General features: G+C 42.8%; 1 protein-coding gene across 2 annotated transcripts in view; it reads left to right on the top strand.

Annotated features, from left to right (window-relative positions):
• The window catches only part of LOC124787656 (MOB kinase activator-like 2), a 395,585-nt gene that overhangs the window by 218,184 nt on the left and 155,366 nt on the right, over positions 1-22,035 (top strand). The window contains exon 1 of one of the 2 annotated variants that reach the window (XM_047254457.1): positions 1,580-1,838. The exons of the other annotated variant lie outside the window; for it this stretch is intronic. Within the exon in view, the coding sequence (XP_047110413.1) occupies positions 1,624-1,838 (215 nt within the window). The 5' untranslated portion in view covers positions 1,580-1,623. Of the gene's footprint in view, positions 1-1,579; positions 1,839-22,035 lie in introns of those variants that run through there. 2 annotated transcript variants of the gene reach the window in all.

The raw sequence follows: 22,035 nt of genomic DNA, 5'->3' as shown, positions 1-22,035 counted from the left end.
GTCTGGTGTACTGGTGATTCTGTGCCTATGTGTGTGCGGGTGGTTTTTTTTTTATTAAAGTCTTCAATCTGCATCTAAATAACAGACAGGCAGTATCACAATTAAGAGTGGATACAGACTCAGCTAAAAGAATGCCATTCGAAGCGAAAACGTTCCAGTAAACATGGGTCTGAAATTGAGTCGTTCACAAGATAATGGCGATGTGTGGGTAAGAGCCGCTACTGACTCAGTTTGAAATGTTGTCCCAGGTAGTACTGATGATCTATTTGAAATACGAACATTTCGATTAATTCCCTGCGAAATTGGGCTCAAATTTCACCAGGTTCTACCTTAACAAGAAATAAAATAGTGCTTCGGCGCGTTACGTGTCACTGCGTACTCGTACCTGTAAAATGTGTCCCACGTGTCGTCCACGCCTTAGGATGCGATACAGCACTCGTCTTTGCAGTAATTTACGACTTCTTTCACGCACCCGCAGATCAAATGGTTCAAATGGCTCTGAGCACTATGGGACTCAACTGCTGTGGTCATAAGTCCCCTAGAACTTAGAACTACTTAAACCGAACTAACGTAAGGACATCACACACATCCATGCCCGAGGCAGGATTCGAACCTGCGACCGTAGCGGTCGTGCGGTTCCAGACTGTAGCGCCTTCAACCGCGCGGCCACTCCGGCCGGCATCCGCAGATCATCTTGTAATTATTGACTAGACTGAACAACACAGTAGCGAAGTGAAATCAGTTTACTAGATTAAAACTATCAAAAGTAATGTATGGCAAATGTAATGCATTATTGGGATTTAAAAGGATGAGTATTAATGTCTGAATAAAAATTTGCACTGATACACATCACATCATAGCATAACATTACGGGTTACAAATCATTTGACCTAGTAAGGCTGCAAGTTGCTCTAGTTCATAAGCGACATCAACATTCAGTTATCAGTGATAGAGTTAATTTCTGAATGAATTTAGCAGCTATAAAATCCCTTCCCCCTTCAGCATTATAAGCTGCATCACTATAAAGGTTATTATGCAAACAGTTCCACACATCATTGTGGGAGAAAACAAACGTGATGACGACCTGACGAGAGTTTTGTACAACCATAGAAAATACGGATACAACAATCACAACTGTGAAGTCCATATGTGAAAGGAGAAATGTAAACCATATGCGGGTTTTCCACTGTATCAGCAAATATTGCACATTAAAATACGTTAGCGAAGCTATTGAAGAAACGTACATGCCGTGTTCAACGTCTTAAAATCCTTTAGGATGTATGACAACGAACGTAAAAAATTTACAGCAGGTGTGCCGTAACACCATTAACTGGGGTGATGTCTTAGAGTCGATCGGATATGTTTTTCGCTGGCGTTCCGTTGACACTGTAGGAGAATACCGCCCTTGCGGGCAGACGTGTGGCGTCTGCGGAAGCTAAAAGTGGGTACGCCCGCATGCGCGAGTGCCGCTGTTTTTCGCAACGACGGCGGCGATGGCAGCGCCGCGGCGGCCGGACGCCGTACTGCGCGGCGCGGCAGACGTGAGATGGGCGAGCGGCCTTCAGTGTGGGCGCAGCGCCAGAACGGTGCGGACCGTGATCATGGTGAGGTGATAGGTGCGGCATGGAGACAGCGGCGATGCTCAGGTCGCTGTTAGGATCCCCCCATCACTCGCCCTCCGCCGGTAGCGAGGGCGGCTCTGGGTCCGGCGTGGCGGCCGCGCAGGTCGTGGAGCTGCCCGCTGCCGCGGGGGCCAGGCTTTCGTTGCTCGACTCCTGCCACCGCAAGATCCGTCTGCTGGGCGGCGGGCCCGTCGCCTTCCTCGGAGGACTCGTCGCGTGAGTACCGTTGCGACATGTGTCTCATCGTCTTACGCCGAGCTTCGAGGATATATGACACTTGACATTCACCTCGATCGTTTGGTACTGTCTTGTCTTTTGCAAAGAGGAAGAAAAAAAGATGAAACATTGCAAACATCCTGCATACATTTGCCAATTTCCTATATTTCGGTGAGAGTGTGAAAGGGTTTTGCGATTGTCTTATAATAACAGACAACCAAAAAAACAAGAGTGCCAGGCTGTAGTGATTTGTGTTGGTGTTTGTAAAAGTTGTTTACATTTATTTTTATGAACTACATTATCTGGAAAAGCTAAATTCACTGTGTCACGTAATGGCAAAGAAAGACTTAAGTGATACACAGAGATGGCAATTGAAATTAATTCCTTTTCTGTATTCGTTCAGTCGTATGTAGTTGTAATTAAAGAAAGCAATTTCCTAATTCTCTCTCTCTCTCTCTCTCTCTCTCTCTCTCTCTCTCTGTCTGTGTGTGTGTGTGTGTGTGTGTGTGTGTGTGTGTTTAAGATTCAGATCATTTGGTAAAACAGTCACTAAATGTAAGGAGAGATGAAATATTTCAGTTTGTTTTTACTTCAGCCATGGGCTATTAATTTGCTCGTTTGGTTAACAAACATTGGGGTATGTAACTAATAGCCACCGCCATTGTAACCACATTGAGGTAGCGTGCAGCCGTGTGAAGATTAATACTGGTATTATGTTTTAAGTAATTGATAAAAGAAACAACGTAGGTTGTTCTTTTTTTAGTTCATCCATGCTCTGTAGTTCTTAATTTTGGTAAAAAAATACAAAGGTAGGCAAACAATAACCGATTGCTATTAAACGAATATGTACTCATTAAGAGTAGATCGATGGCACAGTGTTTGGTTTCCTGAGTGCTGAAGCAGTTCGAACAACGCGCAGCGTGGAAGCCGCTCCTGTGGATCTGACGAACTGTGTGTGATGCGTACGGCGAGCTGGAAGCTGTTCCCCGCACATCTTTCGGCAAGACGAAGGGGGGGAGACACTTTGGAGAGGCGGCCCTCGAGTCCAGTGCTTGACCCGAATCGATTGCCACTTTGTATGAGGCGCGCCGTGTAGCACCGCGGGTCACGCCACACGTCACGGGATTCGTACGCAGCTGCCGCCTCAGCTGAGATAACGCCTGGCGCAATCTGCGGGAAAGTGAGCTCTGCCGCGTCGGGACTGGACCGCGCCGGGCCGACTGTAGCCGAGCCGCCCCGAGCCCACTTTTTGTTTATTGTCGGCCAATGAGGTCGCACCGGCAGCTCTGACGTCACTCAAACGAGCGAGTCGAGGCGAACGTTGGCCGCGAGCGCGCGCGCCAGCCAGCCTGGTTTCTTCGTTTTCCTTTGCTTCCTGGTGGCGAGTGACTCACTGTGCGCTGAGACCCGCACAGCTGACCGCGCTCCGCTGTTGCCAACTCGGGGAAACGTTTCGCTAATCGTCCGGTTCGTCTTGCCGGCCCTGCGGCGCGGCAGTCTCGTCCTTACGCAAGATGTGCGACCTGCTTGTTTTCTCTTTTAACCTTCTGCGTCGCACGCGCGCGTCAGCCTTTTAGCTTCGGAACGAAAATACGAGTTGTCTTGCCCATAGCGAGGAGAGTGCGTTGCAGAGGTGTTAGTTGCTTCCTTAGCCCAGTGTTAACAGCTACATCACTGCGAAAACTCGTGCGAGTAGTTTATGGCAGGAATGAGTGTCGTCGGATAAACCAGTGGTTTACATGACGTCACATAGCTGCGTAGACCCGGGCGGTTTGTATTCGTATCCCCCCTCCCCAGTATGTTATAGCCTGCCTGAAGTGTCTTGTCAGCTTCCCATGACAGGATAGGTGGTGCAAACTTGGATGTACCTAATTTTTACCATATTCCCGCAGCAAGAGATCGACGGCAGTACTGTTTTATGTAAATAGGCAACGTTAATTCACGATATCCGTGGTCCGAATAAAACCAGCAGGTTCAAGATTGTCAGGGGTTTCCTGGCGTGCTTCTAAGCCGTGTACACGTCTAAAGGAAAATAGCTCGCATGATTTACGAGGAAGTGTATATTGTTAGAGGAAATACTATGTTAAAATATTGATTCGTGAATCTGGCCGGACATGGAAATGCAGTTTCTAAGTTAAATTGTTGTGCAAATTTCCATCAAACAATAAAGTAGCGGTACCATTACGAAATATCTTTCGTTAACTGTCATATGAACGTCACGGAAGTTCACATTGGGCATGTATCTTGCCACTGCTGCACGTTCTCTTTGTTTCGGCACAAATGGCAGATGATTGCTTACTTATTTATATACAGCAGAATGAATTTTTCACTTTGCATGTCGTCGTTCCCGCTAACACATTGTCCAGTTTGTTCCTTAAGTGTATTAGTGTTAAGTATAGTAGTGATTTGGAAGAGAGAGCATGCGAGGTGAGTTTAGCGACTTTGACGCATTCGATGTTTGTAGAAGGCACAATAAAGGGAGTTATCTCTTTGTCACCTTCGGAAAGTGCCATTTCGTTTTTTCATTGTATACTCTCCTCCTGTAATAGTATTTTGTCAAAATATGTAATCCTGTTTCCTTCAGTACGAATCGCAAACTGCCAATTCATCGTTTGATTATGCAGAGAAGGCTTTGACAGCCAGTGTTTACATTCATTGTGTGAGTCATCTAGAGGTTTCTTTCCCCTAACGATTCTTTTTATATCCACTGATGATTATTACGGCGCGCAACGTTAGGCACAGAAGCAGGTCTTAGGCCCTTGTGTAATGCCCGTATAGTTAAGTCAACAAGGACATAGTTTGGTTTTCATAATTTGACGTGGCTCTTGTGTCACACCATACTCAGTTATCATCACTCTGATTTCCACTTCTCCGTATACATTTTTTTTTGTTGTTGTCTGAAATGACCAGTGCGTTTACTCGAATTTAGAATTAATTTTTTTGTCATAATTGGCGACACATTCTCCAATGTTCGCAGCGTTGTGTTTTGTATCGCTATCATTACTTGATGCCCTGTCAGTCAGGAAAAATGGCCCGAACCGGTTGCTTGGGACAGGGTCGTGAGATAGATATATTTTAAGCTGGACATCATTGTACACAGCATGTTAAACGGGAAGGCTGTATCGGTTATGAAATAGTAATGTGTGTAAAATAATTATTACAAAATAATTCTAATTGGTTAGTAAATTGGTATAAACTTATTCTTGCCCACCGGCTCAAGAATCTGTCACCTTATTGCTTCCTGAAACCTGCTGCTTGTTTCAGATTCGTTGATTCAACTGTCCTCAGCCTTAAATCTTCATGGCTTTCATAAAATCATGATAATGATGTTTACTCGCTTTCATTTTTCTCTTGTTGAACAGACACTTTTTCAGTTGCTCCTGATATTTGTACACTAGATTTAAGAACTCATCGTTACTGCACTGGACGTAACGTCAAGAACAGAAAAGTTTCTTCGACCACGGTCATACAACTTGAAGACTCGTTAGCAACTATGACATCCGGTCGTGAAAGGCTTAATTATGTGATCATGAGAGTACAGTACTTTTTACTATACATCATTGAATGTTCTCGGAAAAAATAATTATTAAGACACAAAGGAATTACAGGCATTGGCTGCAAGTGGGCATTTATTTAAATCAAGGGAGAAAGGTGAAAATTCGTGACGAACCAGGATTCGAACTCGGTTCTCCTGCTTATGAGGCAAATGAGCTGACGACTAAGCCAACCGGATAAAGTAATCATTGCAACCACACGGACTACCCTAACAAGCTTCCCGACAGACCCAACTTCTCAACTTATCCACACACTACTAATGTAGTGACCCTTTCCCATTATCCTCATTACTCACAGCATTTCGCCGATTCCTGTAAGAGTTCGATCGGTTTTCCATACAGGTTTAAATTTACAATCTAATGTACTTCTTGGAACAGAATATTTCTACCTCACTTGCCTGGTTGTCATTCCAGGATGCTTGAGTTGTTCTGCTGCAGTTTCTTTCATGTAATATTCATTCCATTTATGACCTTACATCTTTGCCTGTTAAAGCACAAATCGTGAAAATTAGTTATACTGTTTATTTTGTCCCGGTACTCTTCTTGTTCCGCCATACTTCACATAGCAGTGGCGCGACAGGTGCTTCCACTTAACGCAAGGTTTAGAAGTAGCTCTTGTCCGATACTACCCGACTTTCTGCTATAAGTGTCTGTATAATTGGCAGTGAGAAAATTGAGACCGCCTCAACTGATCTGCTTAGACATTCGCTGCCGCTCATAGAGGCCGTGAATTCCGGATGAAAGGTGTATCGTCCCAAGTGATTGGTTGATCTAGGCTGTTTTCTCCAGCCGGAACTGGTGCTTTGCGAGCGGCCAGATATTTGTAGCCATGCGGGAACGCTCCTGCCCTCTTAATTGACGATGCCGTCGGAGCCACCAGCCGGCACATTAGCCGGTCGCTAGCTCTAATTAAATTTGTCCATCCCCCTCTCTCGTACGTCAATTCATGAAGGAAACTGGCGCAAATCCCAGGCACTGGCGACAGGACAGAGGATCGAAAAATTGCCTCACCCAACGGGACAGGTAAACGATAATACAGTATTTATAGCTTTGTACTCGGCAACTGTCAAGGTAAATTACTATAATTTGCTTTGCAACAGTATTATGTGACTTGGGAAATACGTTCACTTCATCAAGTAGTCCCTTATTGGGGGATATTCGAGCTAATTATTCTTCTAAAGCAAGCACATATTGTTTATTAGACTGTTTCTGGAGGTAACTGACGCGCCACCGAGTATTGTTGGAAGCAAAATAACACGTTCTGAGATTCAGTGGCAGTTTACTAATATTTGGAACTACCTACATGGGAACAGTGAACGTAATAGGTCTGCAGTTGCATTTTTTATTTTTTTACAACCTGTCTTTAGAAATGCTATAACCCATCTTCAGTTAAATTTGCTGCTTGTGTTGCGCGATCTTGTATTGTTAATCCGATCCGTGTATAGCGAAAGCCGTTGACAGTGTAAGATACAGATGAAATTTGCTTTGGTAATCAGCTGATCAACGGCGTCACCTTGAAGCACCGTTTCGACAAGTAGCCTAGTCATCATCTTTATGCTCGAATGCTCGAAGAAGGGCAATAAACTTCTCGAAATATTACTTCAGTTCGACGCCGTCAATAGGGTTATAACACAAGATATCACCAGTAATGTCCGCCCAGTCCTTGGTAATTGTTCTTGCCATTGCGCGTTAATGGATATCATTTATTACCGGGGACACCTCGTACAGAACACTGAGTCTTGTGTGTCAGGTTTCCAGTTTTAACACTAGATTCCTGAATCAGAATCGGAAGGATGTTGTTTGTCCTTAGTAATTCACTCAGGCAAATTCCATTTTTTTTTTCCTTTGAAAATGACGTTTCTTGTCGTAGGAGCCGTCACACGATAGCGTTCTGATTCATTTTGCGTAAAGGCGTAGACGATGCACTTTTGGACATGCAGTGCCTAACTCAAGACGGCTGTGTTATTCCTCATCGACTGATTTACTGACGTGTTGCACCCATCCTAGTTACAATGCTTTTTGTATGCTGTAGCTACGGATTAGTGTCAGTTTGTTAAGCGAATCCAAAGGTACAGTTAATTAGGCGAATTGAAAGGTCCGGTATTAGATTCTCAGTAGAATTTTCACACTAACCGCTTCTTTTACCTCTGGCAGTGATTTTTGTAGGAATATATTTGCAGCTTTGCATTGTTTTTTGGAGTCAGCGTTAAATAGAGATGACCACTGCATAGCAATTGTCGGGGCGACAGGGTTTGCTGCCAGGGAAGATAACATTTCCATTATTATTATTATTATTTGTAGTTAGAAATACAGCCCTTGACCCTGATTTGCATTACAGGCCCTCAGTGTGGAAAACTCAATCTCTTACTTTTTTTCATCATTGGAATAAATCTCGAGAGTAGTGAAGTATACTGTAACGTAGTAATCACATCATTGTTTTTTCTTTCTTTTTTTGTTAAACTAGAGCGTAGAGGAGCGCGATTTGTCATCAGACGGTATTAATTTAACTCCCACTTGAAGATGTGAAGGCTAATTTGGATTTAACCACCGTTTCTGATGTATCTTACATTTTAATGCCGATTTCCGCTCGGGTTCCAGCCAATAACAGTTATTCACACACCTTTGACGCAATAGAGATTAAAAGAATTTATGATGAGATAGTTATTCAGGTAGTTAAGGAATACGAAAGTTTGTGACGAGGACTGGAATTTGATAGTAGGAAAATGAAGACAAAAATAGTAGAATAATATGGACTGGGGGAAAGGAGAGAGGGAACCGCTTGGTAGAATTCTGCACAGAGCATAATTTAATCATTGCTAACACTTGTTTAAAAATCTTGTAAGAAGCTGTATATGTGGAGTAGACCTGGAGACACTGGAAAGTTTTAGATTTATTATGTACTGGTAATACAGAGATTCCAGAATCAGATTTTATAAACTGTACGGTATTTCCAAGCACAGACGTGGATGCTGATCACAATTTCTTGCTTACGAACTGTATATTTAAACTGAAGAAATCCCGAATAGGTAGGAAATTAAAAGATGGGACCAGGAGAAGTTGGAAGAACCAGAGGTTGCATTAAGCAACGATTGAGAAAGAGGCGGAGAAGAAATACTGTAGAAGGCGAGTGGGTAGCTTTGAGACGTGAAATAGTGAAGGCAGCAGATGACCAAATAGGTAAAAGACACAGAGTGTAGTAGAAATCTGTGTATATCACACGAGATACTGAATTTAAGAAGAAAATACAAAAATCAAGCACGCAAAAGAGAATATAAACGTCTAAAAGAGGGGTTGACAAAACGTGCATAATGACTAAGCAGAACTGGTTAGAGGACAGATGCAAAGCTGTGGAAGCATGTAAAACTAGGAGAAAGATAAATACTGCCTATAGTAAGATTAAACTGTTACAAGAGAAGCTGCTGTATGCACATTAAGAGCACAGATGGAAAACCTGTACCAGGCAAATAAGGGATAGCTGAAGGGAGGAGGAACATTTACAGGGACTGTACAACCAAAATGAACATGAAGGCAATATTATAGAAAAGAAAGAGGAAGTAGATGAAAATGAGATGGAATCTGTGATACTGTGAGAAGAATTGGACAGAGCATTGTAAGACGTAAGGCGAACAAAGACCCTTGAGCGGACGACATTCCCTCAGAGCTACTGAGACTGAGAGAGCCATCCGTGACAAAACTATTCCACCTGGTGTCCGAAACCTATGAGACAGGCGAAATACCCTCAGACTTCAAGAAGAATATAATAATTCAATTCCAAGGAAACGGTCCCAGAAGGTGGGGGAATTACCGAACTAACAATGTAATAGGTCATGGGTGCAAAATACTAAGATGAATTCTTTACAGAAGAATGGAAAACTGATAGAAACTGACCTCGGCCAATGTCGGTTTGGATTCCGGAGAAATGTAGGAATACGCGAAACAATACTGACCCTACGACTTCTCATAGAACGTACATTAAGGAAAGGCAAACCTAAGTTGGTAACATATGTAGACGTAGAGTAAGCGTTGGACAATGTTGGCTGGAATACTATCGTTCAAATTCTAAAGGTGGCAGGCGTAAAACATAGGGAGTGAAAGGCCATTTACAACTTGTACAGAAACCAGACGGCAGTTATACGAGACGAGGGGCATAAAAGGAAACTAGTGGTTGAGAAGGGAGTGATACAGGGTTGTAGCCTGTCCACGATGTTATTCAATCTGCACATTGAACAAGCAGTAAAGGAGCCCAAAGAAAAATTTGGAGTAGGAATTAAAGTCCAGGGAGAAGAAAGAAAAACTTCGATGTTTGCAGAGGACATTGTAATTCTGCCAAGAGATAGCAAAGGACTTGGAAGAACAGTTAAACGGAATGGACAGTGTCTTGAAATGAGGATATAAGATGGACATGAACAAAAACAAATTATGACAATGGAAATTAAATCGGACGATGATGAGGGAATTAGGATAGTTTCACTATTTGGGCAGCAATAAAAGCGAATATTAATTCAAGTGTTAGAAAGCCTCTTTCTGCTGGTATTTATATGAAGTACAGCATTGTACCGAAGAGAAACGTGAGCGATAAGCAATTCAGTTAAGAAGAGAACAGAAGCTTTCGAAATGTGGTGCTACAGTATAATTCCGAATATTAGATGGGTTGATCGCATAACACTTACGGAGTTGCTGAATAGAATTGGGGAGAAAAGGAATTTGTGGTACAATTTGACTAAAATAAGGGATCGCTTGATAGGATACACTCAGAGAAATCAGGGAATCATTAATTTAATATTGGAGGGAAGAGTAGGGGAAAATTGTAGACACCCGAAGAGTTGAAGACATTAAGTAGTTCAAATGTGGATAACCACCACCACCTACAACAACAACAACAACAGCAACTGACATCCCCCTATTCCAGTGATAGTAGCAGTGAAGCATTGTGTACCCAAACATTTTATGACGAATATATTCCTTGCTCATACAGAGGAAGAGTGATTGAATACCGATACGTTTGCAGGACTGCCCTCTTGTCAAATTTCACTACCACTTACCGTGGTAATTCACCGTGCTTTTTAAGTTTCGCCAGAGATGCTTCGTGCTTTGCCGTAGAATAAGATTCTTTAAGAAATTCAGCGTAATAATGGGCAGAGACTTTACAAGAATGCCTTTATCGCATTAGTGTTGCCTTTTTTATATGCAAGCGATGTGCATGAGTTAATTTTTTTTTCTTAGGTTCTTGTTCTCCTTCCAATCCCCTTGAAATTGCAGTATCTCGGGCGATGCAGTTGTGTCTACGCTAGCCTAGCTGTTTAGAGGAGCAACAGTGAGCACTCTAGTGACACACACACACACACACACACACACACACACACACACACACACACGTTCGTTCTCTCTCTCTCTCTCTCTCTCTCTATCTATCTATCTATCTCTCTCTCTTTCGCCCTGCCACCGAGTTTTTTTTTTTTTCGTTAATGTGACCCCTGCTTTGACTTCATTACACGGCGTAGATGAGAGGAGCTTTAAAAAATTGTAATCCTCCGTAATTACTCCATAGTTCTGCGACCACTAAAGATTTTCACTGCATTGATGTGATGAAACTACCTCGTGGAAACGTAGAGGACGTGTTAGTTGGGAAAATGTGATGAGGGCATTGGCAAGAAAGAAACATCATTTTGCGTTATTCACATAGCGGACTAAACAGTACAACGTTCAACAAACTGAGGGTTCACGTCGAGAGCGTGTGCTAGAATTGCTAGGGTGGAGTTAATCAATAATATCGATAAGGAGATAAGGGAAATGAAAACCGTCACGAGAATTGCCGAAGTGACAGTGGAAGTAAAGAAAATTCTATAAGAATGACGGGAGTACGCTTTATCAGTAAATGAATCGTCTGTTTTCTTGGTTAGCACTGAAGTTGTTATGAGAAAACTGTAGAACGAATTTGGATGAGAACACCTCACGTCTACTGTGTTTTAATGGTATCAGTGATAACATGTGGTAAGCTTATTCGAGCGAGAAGTAATAGTAGTATATGATTGGGCGAATGACGCAGATTTGTGCACATAATTTAGAGAGATTATTTTGGGTGGACGCTGAGAGAATTATCGAAGTGCATCATTTTAATCAACCAATAAATATAGTGGCATTGGAATATTGGAATTCGTGAGAGATGTAATCATATGAGACCAAACGCTAGGTGGCTTTTTCCTGGGACCTAACTTTTTACTTTGCTTCATTCACTTTTCGTTCTCGGAAAGAATTAGCTTTTAAAACGTGTTGCGCATCCATTTCGGCTGTTAAGGTTACACTTCAAATCTCTCTCTCTCTCTCTCTCTCTCTCTCTCTCTCTCTCTCTCTCTCTCAGCAGATAAGTTTTTCGTTCTTGTATATACTGTTTCCCGCCAGACACAACTTCTAGAAACGAATTCTTATCATTTACTAGGTTGGCCACACAAAGCTCAGTGTCCTTTGGCCTCCCCAATCAGCCTTCTCCAACTTCTTCCGTCCAAGTATTCTTCTCCAGCTAGTCCCATCGTACTCATATCCTCTCTGATCCCAACAGTCACCGAGCGAGGTGGCGCAGTGGTTAGCACACTGGACTCGGATTCGGGGGTACGACTGTTCAATCCCGCGTCCGGCCATCCTGATTTAGGTTTTCCTTGATTTCCCTAAATCTCTTCAGGCGAATGTGTAAAAATTGGACTGTGTAAAAACTGGGACTGTAGAAACTGGGACTTTGTACGGGCGCTGATGACCGCGCAATTGAGCGCCCCACAAACCAAACATCATCGAACCACCTGCCTGGTGTTCTGGCCTTTTCTTCGCTTTGCGTGCCCATACCACTTGAGACTCCTCTCTTTGATCACAACCACAATGTCCAGCGATTTGTACGACTCTTGCATTTTGCAAATTTTACCTTTTCTCCAGTCGTCTCCACTCTTCACTGGTCCAAAAAGCTTTCGTAGAACCGCATTTTCAAATGTCAGGATTTTTCTGTCTTTTGTGTCACAGTCGAAGTCAGCTTTCTGAGTGCAAGCCTTGACCTATTTCCGCATTGAATTTTTGCCATTGTTTCCTGATCTATCTCATTCCTTTCTCTGAGTGCTACCCCAATACATTTGAACTCCTTTTACCCTTTCATAGATTTTACCACCCACATCTAAAAGTCTGTCATTCCTAATACTTAAAATTATGATCGAGGTTGACTTTTATTTTCTATGTCAGACTAAGGCCCTTGTCATTTATTTTGTTTCCAAAATAGCAAGTCGCAGCGTCTCATTTCCTGATCTCATCACGTAAGAATGACAGTTTCATTTGACTACATTCCATTTCCCTTGGTTAACATTTTTCGATGTCGATCTTACAACCTTTTTAAAGACATACCCATTCCAGTCAACTGCTCTTCCAAGTACTTTCCCGTCTCTGACAAAATTATATCACCAGGAAACTTCAAAGTACGTGCTTACTCTCTCTGTACTTTAATTCCCTTTGCAATTCTCCCCTTGACTTCCGTCACAGCTTACTCAGTGTGAATACGTTTTGAATAATATCAGCAATAGGCCACAAATCTGCCTGACTTCATTTTCAGCTGTTGATTCCCTTTCACGTAGTTCTGTACAATTCGAACCACAGTCTGGTTTCTGTACGAGTTGAGGTAACCTTTCGTTCCCTGTATTTTGTCCCATATAACTTCAAAATTTCAAAGAATGTATTACAGTCAGTATACTCAAACTTTCTCTAAAGCTAACAAATGCTATGTTTGTCTTTCTCAGTCTATTAATATATGTCGTAGGCTTCGCATTGCCTCTTGTGTTGCTACATTTATCGGAATCCGAATTGACTTCTATAAGTTGCGCAGTTAATTTGCAGGTAATTAGTCTTAGGGAAGTATGAGTATAAAGACAGCATGTTGAGAAATACAGAATAGGAAAGTCGCGCAGATCAGTCGAAGGAAGTACGTCTTGCATATGACATTGGACTGGTTGTATCTACATCCATAATCTGCAAACGACTGTGAAGTGCACGGCAAGGGGTATTTCCCATTGTACCAGTTATTACGGCGTCTTCCGCTTCCGTCCATGCCTGGGGCGTGGTGAGGATGATTGCTTGAACGCGTCTTACATGCTGTAATTAATCTTAAGATCCCTACGAATGCGATAAGTAAGGAGTCGTTGTATATTCCTAGATTGATCACTTAAAGCTGATTCTGGGAACTGTGTTACTAGTCTTAACGGGGTAGCTTTTCGTCTACCTTCACGCGTTTGCCATTTCAGTTTTTTCAGCTCTCAGAGACGCTCTCTTATGCGTGAGCTTTTTTTGTGATCATTTGTACTGCCCTTCTTTGTCCACGTTCAGTATCCCGTGTTAGTTCTGTTTAAGGGTCCCTTGCACTTGACCAATATTCTAGGTTAGCTCGCACGAGTGTTTTGTTTGCAATCTTCTTTTCGGACAGACCGCATTTCTTTAGTATTTCTAAGAGTGAACCGAAATCTGCCACCTACTTTACCTACGACTGAGCCTATGTGATTGTTCCATTTCATATCCGGACAAGTTGTTGTCATAGGACAATATTTTTTCGTTATGTGAAGGGCACCATTCAGCATTTCCGAACGTATAACTATTTTTTGTTGAGCTTCATTCAGAGACTAATTCGTTTTAGAAAACTTCGTTACCAGGGAAAAGTCTGAGGTTAAAATGAATTTCTTTTATTTCCGTCAGTTATCACAAAACATTTGGTCTTAGATTATCGATTTCGATCAGCAATGATCGTCTCAGACTTTCGGCGAAACGTGGGAAATGAAATACAGCTAGTGAACCGATTACGTCTTAGAACAATAAAATGTTCCATAACGAAAAATTATTAGCTAGATGGATATGGAAACATGGGCTTAAAATATGACGAAGCATGCCTATTTTACAACGTGTTTCACATGGCTTTACTATTTTAGGATATGTTATAAAGTAGGTATGCGTCCTCATATTTTAAGCGCATGTTTTCATATCCGTGACAGTAATAATGATTCGTTATTGCACAATTTATTGTTCTAAGACGTAACCCGTTCATTAGTTGTATTTCATTTCCAATGTTTTGTTGCAGATCTGAAGATGGTCATTGCTGAGCGAAACCTGTAGTCTAAGGACCAAAATAAAAGAATGTCACCCTACACTTCCTGAATCACTGTTTTAATTCCACGACCATGTCGCATCTTTGATGTCTGAGGTTACTACTGATTACGTCTGCAAAGTCAACGTACTACAAGCTGCCATCGAGCGGCACAGTACTGTTGCTGCACTGTACCCTAGCGACAACCCGATCACAAGTTTAGTTTGATAGCTCATACGATGGTGCTTTGATGATAGGTCTGTGTGGTGAAGGTAGCCTGTATTGAAGACAACCATTTCTTCCTTAACATTCATTCCACGTTTACTTAATCCAGTGTGACATTTGTCAAAAAGCCGCTGCTTTAGTTTGTTAGTAGAACACGCGCAAATTGTGATATTATGTCCGAGTTTCTCTGACGCCTGTGTTCCTGTCTGTACGCGTGGCGTGCTGAGAGCGGAGAGGGCGCCTCGTCAGACAGTGACGAGTCACAGCGAGCGAAAAATGCCCCATAGGAGGCAATCGGGACGAGGTGTTTCCCAGCGGTAAGAGCGCAGCTTTAAGAGGGTTGCGAGCGCACAGTTCTAAGTATAGCGCCATTGTTCGCGCCAGCACAGAGCTGTGCTGCGACTGGCGACGTTTCGACACGCCTGCCCCCGTCTGCCAGCCATCGGCACCCACTGCCTCTGTCGGACACCCGGCGCAACTGCCGCTGCTGCTGCACTCGCGAGTCAGCCGGCACCGCGCCACCTAGACGGAAACCGCAATTATTGTGCAAATGAGGCGACACAGATAAACTAGATACACTTCCTTATGTCTTGCAATGCACAGATATCTTTATAATGCACAGATACACTACTGGCCATTAAAATTGCTGCACCACGAAGACGACGTGCTACAGACGCGTAATTTAACCGACAGGAAGAAGATGCTGTGATATGCAGATGACTAGCTTTCCAGAGCATTCGCACAAGGTTGGCGCCGGTGGCGACACCTACAACGTGCTGACACGAGGAAAGTTTCCAACCGATTTCTCATACACAAACAGCAGTTGACCGGCGTTGCCTAGTGAAACGTTGTTGTGATGCCTCGTGTAAGGAGGAGAAATGCGTACCATCACGTTTCCGACTTTGATAAAGGTCGGATTGTAGCCAATCGCGATTGCAGTTTATCGTATCGCGACATTGCTGATCGCGTTGGTCGAGATCCAATGACTGTTAGCAGATTATGGAATCGGTGGGTTCAGGAGGGTAATACGGAACTCCGTGCTGGATCCCAACGGCCTCGTATCACTAACACTCGAGATGACAGGCATCTGTAACGGATCGTGCGGCCACGTCTCGATCCCTGAGGCAACAGAAGGGGACGTTTGCAAGACAACAACCATCTGCACGAACAGTTCGACGACGTTTGGAGTAGCATGGACTATCAGCTCGGAGGCCATGGCTGCGGTTACCCTTGACGCTGCATCACAGACAGGAGCGCCTGCGATGGTGCACTCAACGACGAACGTGGGTGCACGAATGGCAAAACGTCATTTTTTCGGATGAATCCAGGTTCTGTTTACAGCATCATGATGGTCGCATCCGTGTTCGGCGACGTCGCGGTGAACGCATATTGGAAGCGTGTATTCGTCATCGCCATACTGGCATATCACCCGGCGTGATGGTATGGGGTGCCATTGGTTACACGTCTTGGTCACCTCTTGTTCGCATTGACGGCACTTTAACAGTGGACGTTTCATTTCAGATGTGTTACGACCCCTGGCTCTACCCTTCATTCGATCCCTGCGAAACCCTACATTTGAGCAGGATAGTGCACGACCGCATGTTGCAGGTCCTGTACGGGCCTTTCTGGATACAGAAAATGTTCGACTGCTGCCCTGGCCAGCACATTCTCCAGATCTCTTACCAATTGAAAACGTCTGGTCAGTGGTGGTCGAGCAACTGGCTCGCCACAATACGCCAGTCACTACTCTTGATGAACTGTGGTATCGTGTTGAAGCTGCATGGGCAGCTGTACCTGTACACGCCATCCAAGCTCTGTTTGACTCAATGGCCAAGCGAATCAAGGCCATTATTATGGCCAGAGGTGGTTGTTCTGGGTATTGATTTCTTAGAATATATGCACCCAAATTGCGTGAAAATGTAATCACAAGTCAGTTCTAATACGAGGTGTGGCTAGAAAAAAACCGGACTAGTACTGGTGAAACAATAAAACGAATGCAATAAGGCTGAAAGTCGCGTGGCCTGTCACGTGACTCTCGCTCCGCCTACTGCTCGAGTTTCATCTGCCTCCTGCACTCTGTCTGCCCGTGGCGTCTGTTTTAAGTAGTTGACGTTTTGTCTGTGCGTCGGAAAATGTTGAGTGTACAGAAAGAACAGCGTGTTAACATCAAATTTTTTTTCAAACTAGGAAAATCTGCAAGTGAAACGTTTGTAATGTTACAACAAGTGTACGGCGATGATTGTTTATCGCGAACACAAGTGTTTGAGTGGTTTAAACGATTTAAAGATGGCCGCGAAGACACCAGTGATGACACTCGCACTGGCAGACCATTGTCAGCAAAAACTGATGCAAACATTGAAAAAATCGGTAAACTTGTTCGCCGTTTAACAATCAGAGCAGTGTCTGAGTTAACAGGAGTTGACAAGGAAAGTGTTAGGCAGATTCTTCATGAAAGTTTCAACATGAACAAAGTGTGTTCAAAAATGGAAGGAACGCCGAAGAATGATTTATTCTGACATCCTGGAAAACATTGAAAGTGATCCCACCTTCTTACAAAATGTTATTACTTGCGATGAATCGTGGTTTTTTACTTACGATCCCGAAACTAAACGCCAATCGATGCATTGGAAAACTCCTGGTTTTCCACGACAAAAAAAGCACGAATGTCAAAATCGAAATTCAAGGCAATGATGATTGTTTTTTTTTTTTTTGACATCAAAGGGATTGTGCACATTGATTGGGTACCAGAGGGACAAACAGTGAATCAGCATTACTACATTATCGTCCTGGCTACCCTACGTGAGCGAGTACGGAGAAAACGGAACGATTTGTGGAGAAAAAAGTCATGGATCCTTCACCAAGACAAGGCCCCAGCTCACAGTGCGTTGTCAGTGAAGACGTTTTTGGCAAAACACAACAATCCCATCTTAGATCATCCACCCTATTCACCTGATTTGGCCCCCTGTGACTTTTTTTCTTTTCCCTAAAGTCAAGTCAGCTTTGAAAGGAACTAGATTTGAGACTGTTGAAGCAGTAAACGAAAAAGCGACGGAAGTAATGTATGGACTTACCGAAAATGATCTGCAGCATTGCTATGAACAGTGGAAAATTCGTATGGAGCGGTGTAGAGACCGAGGAGGAGAGTACATTGAAGGAGATAACATGAAATTGTAAATAATTGTTTTTTCCTGCATCAGTCCGGTTTTTTTTCTAGCCGCACCTCGTATAATATATTTGCCCAATGAATACCCGTTCATCATCTTCATTTCTTCTTAGTGTAGCAATTTTGATGGCTAGTAGTGTACTTCTGACAATAATTCTTTCCGGCCGGCCGGGGTGGCCGAACGGTTCTAGGCGCTACAGCCTGGAACCGCATGAACGCTACAGTCGCAGGTTCGAATCCTGCCTCGGGCATGGATGTGTGTGATGTCCTTAGGTTAGTTAGGTTTATGTAGTTCTAAGTTCTAGGGGACTGATGACCTCAGAAGTTAAGTCCCATAGTACTCAGAGCCATTTGAGCCATTCCTTGGTTAGTGAATCCAGCCAGACGTGCACCGCGGTTTTCACCTCCTTTCCTTGTCGCTTCTGAAATGCTTGCCACCCAGCACTTCTCAGAGCCTGCCGAACACACACACGGGGCCTTGCGTGGTGAGTAAGGTTGGTGTTATAAGTGCAGATTTCATAACCTTTGTTGTTGCTAACGGTTTTATGGGCGATAGGGGGACGAGCATTGTCGTGTTGCTACAAAACATCTACGGGCCTCATCGTGTGCTCCTCATCGTCGGATGAATTAATTTTTGTAGCAGATTTCAGTCTGAATTGCTGGTCACTGTTAAACCACTTTCCTTGGAACGCTCCACAATTGCCCCTTTTACATTCCAAAATGCAGAGAGCATCACTTTTCCTGTCGGTGGTTGAGGGTGAAAATTTTCTGGGTGTGGTGAAGTGCTGTGGTGTCTTTCCATCTCGATGTTTTCGTTGCAGATTGGAAATATTTCGCCCAGGTTTCATCTGTTTACGTCCAGAAATTTGTTACTTTCGACATAGAAACGACGCAGAAGTTTCTCACGGGCGTTGGCGCGACGTTCTCTCACTTACGCAGTCGGCTGACGTGGTATCCATTTTGCATCTTGCGGACATTTTATTGAATAGCAACTCATAATTGACTGAACCAACACAAACACCCAAAATAATGGGTGTTTCAGTTGTAATAATACCTGTTTTCTTTCACGAGCTCTTCCACGGCTGCAGTGCCCGTTCGCCATTACGCAGTGTCGTTGGCCCGGGAGCGGAGCGTCTTCCACATGTCTATACGCCTCTGTTAAACATCCTCCACCACTCGTACACTTGCTGTACGCATGCGAATCACCGTACTACCGTACTGTGCTTTCATTCACAGGTTTATCAGCTTCGCTTTAAAAAAATGTTGGATGGCTACTCCAATGCGGTGCCGGTCGACAATGGTGTGGCCACCTGTTGCCAGTTGTCGAAACACAAGCATAATTTCTGCCAAATCCAAAATCGACCTTATCACGTTGAGGAACTGTATTTTTTAATTATACTCTCGTGTAAAAGGCAAATTAAAACAATTACCTGCGTCAGTTACGTTTATTTCCTCTCGAGACGCCTTTCGAGAACTTGCACAGTCTTAAGCAGGTGCATCTGTGCTTTACATGAATGTTTCTTTTTCTGGATTCAGGCGGTTATCTGCTTTATGCAATTATAAGTTAAGTTATTGTGTCCCTTGTTGTTACAATGCGGTACTGAAGATACCCTGCAAATTGTCGTATACACATATTTGATCATCGAATTTCACATATAAATACAAAACATATAGAGATTCTATAGGCGTGTGCTTTGTAAATGACTGGGCGTTGCTAGCTTATATTGCAAATCAGGTATAGAGAAATATCTAAAGATTTAAACACATGCATTACTGTTCTCTATACCTATGCTACACAATATTAGCTAGTAATGATCTTTGACTTGTAAGGTGCTGTGTATCTATACCTGTATGATAAGGTTAATAAGATTAATCATGGACCATTCCCGAAACACCTATTTCGGCTACGTACTCGTATATTTGAATCACGTCAGAAATATCAAGGAGGCATTCCCATATTCCTACTCTCTCTCATGAACAGTAATATACCGCATCCAATGTCCGTTAAGTCTCACTTACATAGAGCCAATACAAAAACTTAAATTATAATCAGTTTCTTGTCTTCTGGAAACATCACGATTTAGTTGTCGATGCTATCCCAAAACGGACATGAAGGATTAATTATAGCTAAATCTGCAGATACTAATTTGCAGATACTAATTTACAGTGTATCTATTACCTCATTGAATTGGCTAAATGGTTTATAACAGAGGTTAAATAAATAAATTAATAACAATAATAGTAATATAGTAAATTATTATTATTATTATTATTATTATTATTATTATTATTATTCCTTTACGATCTTTGGACTGGTTTAGTGTTGTTTATATATATATGATGTTCAGTGGTTCGGATTCGTGTATGCTACGATCTGCAGTGTGCTTTTTCTCCAAAACATCCTGTAAGCAGTTTCGCTATCGTTTACAAAGTATGCCTTCGGTGCCATATTATGATAACAAGTGCCACATAACTAACATGTAGCGAAATGACGCATAATGCAGTCAAGTGGCTACGTACAGGAAAAGAAAGTCATATAAACTAATGATCCACTTTAATATGAGGTCGTAACCGTATAGGTGAACACGTTCACTTTTTACTTTTAGTTTGGAGCCAGCTTTATGACCAGACCTTCGTTAGGAATTATTTTTAACATACTTTATTTATCTTTATCGTTCAACACTATCTGTTTTCAGCATCTTTGGATTGTACGTGGCAAAAAGACAGCGTCCACAAATTTCACTTCTCGCTTTGTGTAAAGTGTCAATTGGCAAAAGTCTTAATTGCTTCAAAATGGCTTAGTTTACACTTGTGTATACTGATTGCTCTGTCTGAAATAATATGATACGTGTAATCAAAAACTGTTGAGGAGGCTTTCGTGGCCACTTGTTGACGAAGGCTCTCTTACCAGGATCTTCGGCAGACGTTTGTTTATGTTATTTCTGATGTTTCCATTGCACGTGCGGCTGGCAGTCTCAAAAATTTTCTCTCCGTTGTTGCTTGCTGCCTGGAGTCGAGCCTGTCGCCCGAGATTATATGTACTTCCTGCACTAACGTCCGCTGAGGAATTTTCCTGGTCATTATTGATTTATGATGCAACTCCTACGTTGTTACTTGCAACACGGGAATCCGAGATCAGCTTATTTAGTGCAATAAAAGGGTTGTGTTAACTACGAAAGAGGTTACGTGTGGAATAGTATTGCGATTCGGGATTTCTTTTGATGCGTGGAGAAAAGGTAGTCCAAATTCCATGCAACTAGTTAAGGTAGGTAATGAGAATTCAGAAAAGATTTTATGTATGTAGGGGAGCGAAAACACTTTGTCACATTGTCGATCAATGGTACGGAAACGTGGCGATTTTGCATTCTTCACAGTCGAATATCTGTGGAGACAACTGGAACCGTTTGGGAAATATAGAACCATTGCAGTGGCATACTACATTTGCGTATGTCTCCATTTTGTTATGAATGTTAAATGCAAATACTAATTAATATATCATTCCTCCATTTTAGAGTTGTCCAGTGCTGCCATCTTTGATAGCGAATTATACACGGATGTGCAAAACTGAAGGACGAAAGTAACTTTCGGAAGACGTGTCACTGCCAAATAACATTGCTCGATGGGACTCGGACCAGACATAGAAAGAGTTTCTGCAGTACTTATGTAGTACAGAAGATTATTGAAAGAAATACGCGAAGAGACGACCAGGAATGACACTTTCATTCGAAGACAATAATTATACAGCGGTCAGCGCAATTCAAGGATTTTACAAAAGTCGGGAAATGGTTCGTAATAGGGCGTATGTGGTCACCACGGCGGAGCATACTTTGCAAGGTGTTAAGGAGTTGTGGTAGCGCGTTCCAATCCTGCGCAAGCGCGGTTGGCAACCGCCTAACGAATTCCACACGTGCTCTATGGGGACCTCCTCCCAAAATATGGAAAGCGAAGAGCTTGTAATAGAGGAGATTTGTTTCACGGTATCGAAGATGAAACAGTGTTCATAGCTCTAATGGTATGCGTGTTAGAGCCCATATTTACTAGACTTTTTTGCTTCGAATGATAGTTCCTCTAATATCCCTGAACATTGACAATCCCTTCTAGAGCACCGTGTATTTATAACGTGTTACCGCAGACGCTAATGTTCTCACTGTAGTACAC

The sequence above is a fragment of the Schistocerca piceifrons genome, chromosome 3 (genome assembly GCF_021461385.2).
Source record: "Schistocerca piceifrons isolate TAMUIC-IGC-003096 chromosome 3, iqSchPice1.1, whole genome shotgun sequence".
Lineage (NCBI taxonomy): Eukaryota > Metazoa > Arthropoda > Insecta > Orthoptera > Acrididae > Schistocerca > Schistocerca piceifrons.
This window is presented reverse-complemented; position numbering and strand designations above follow the sequence as displayed.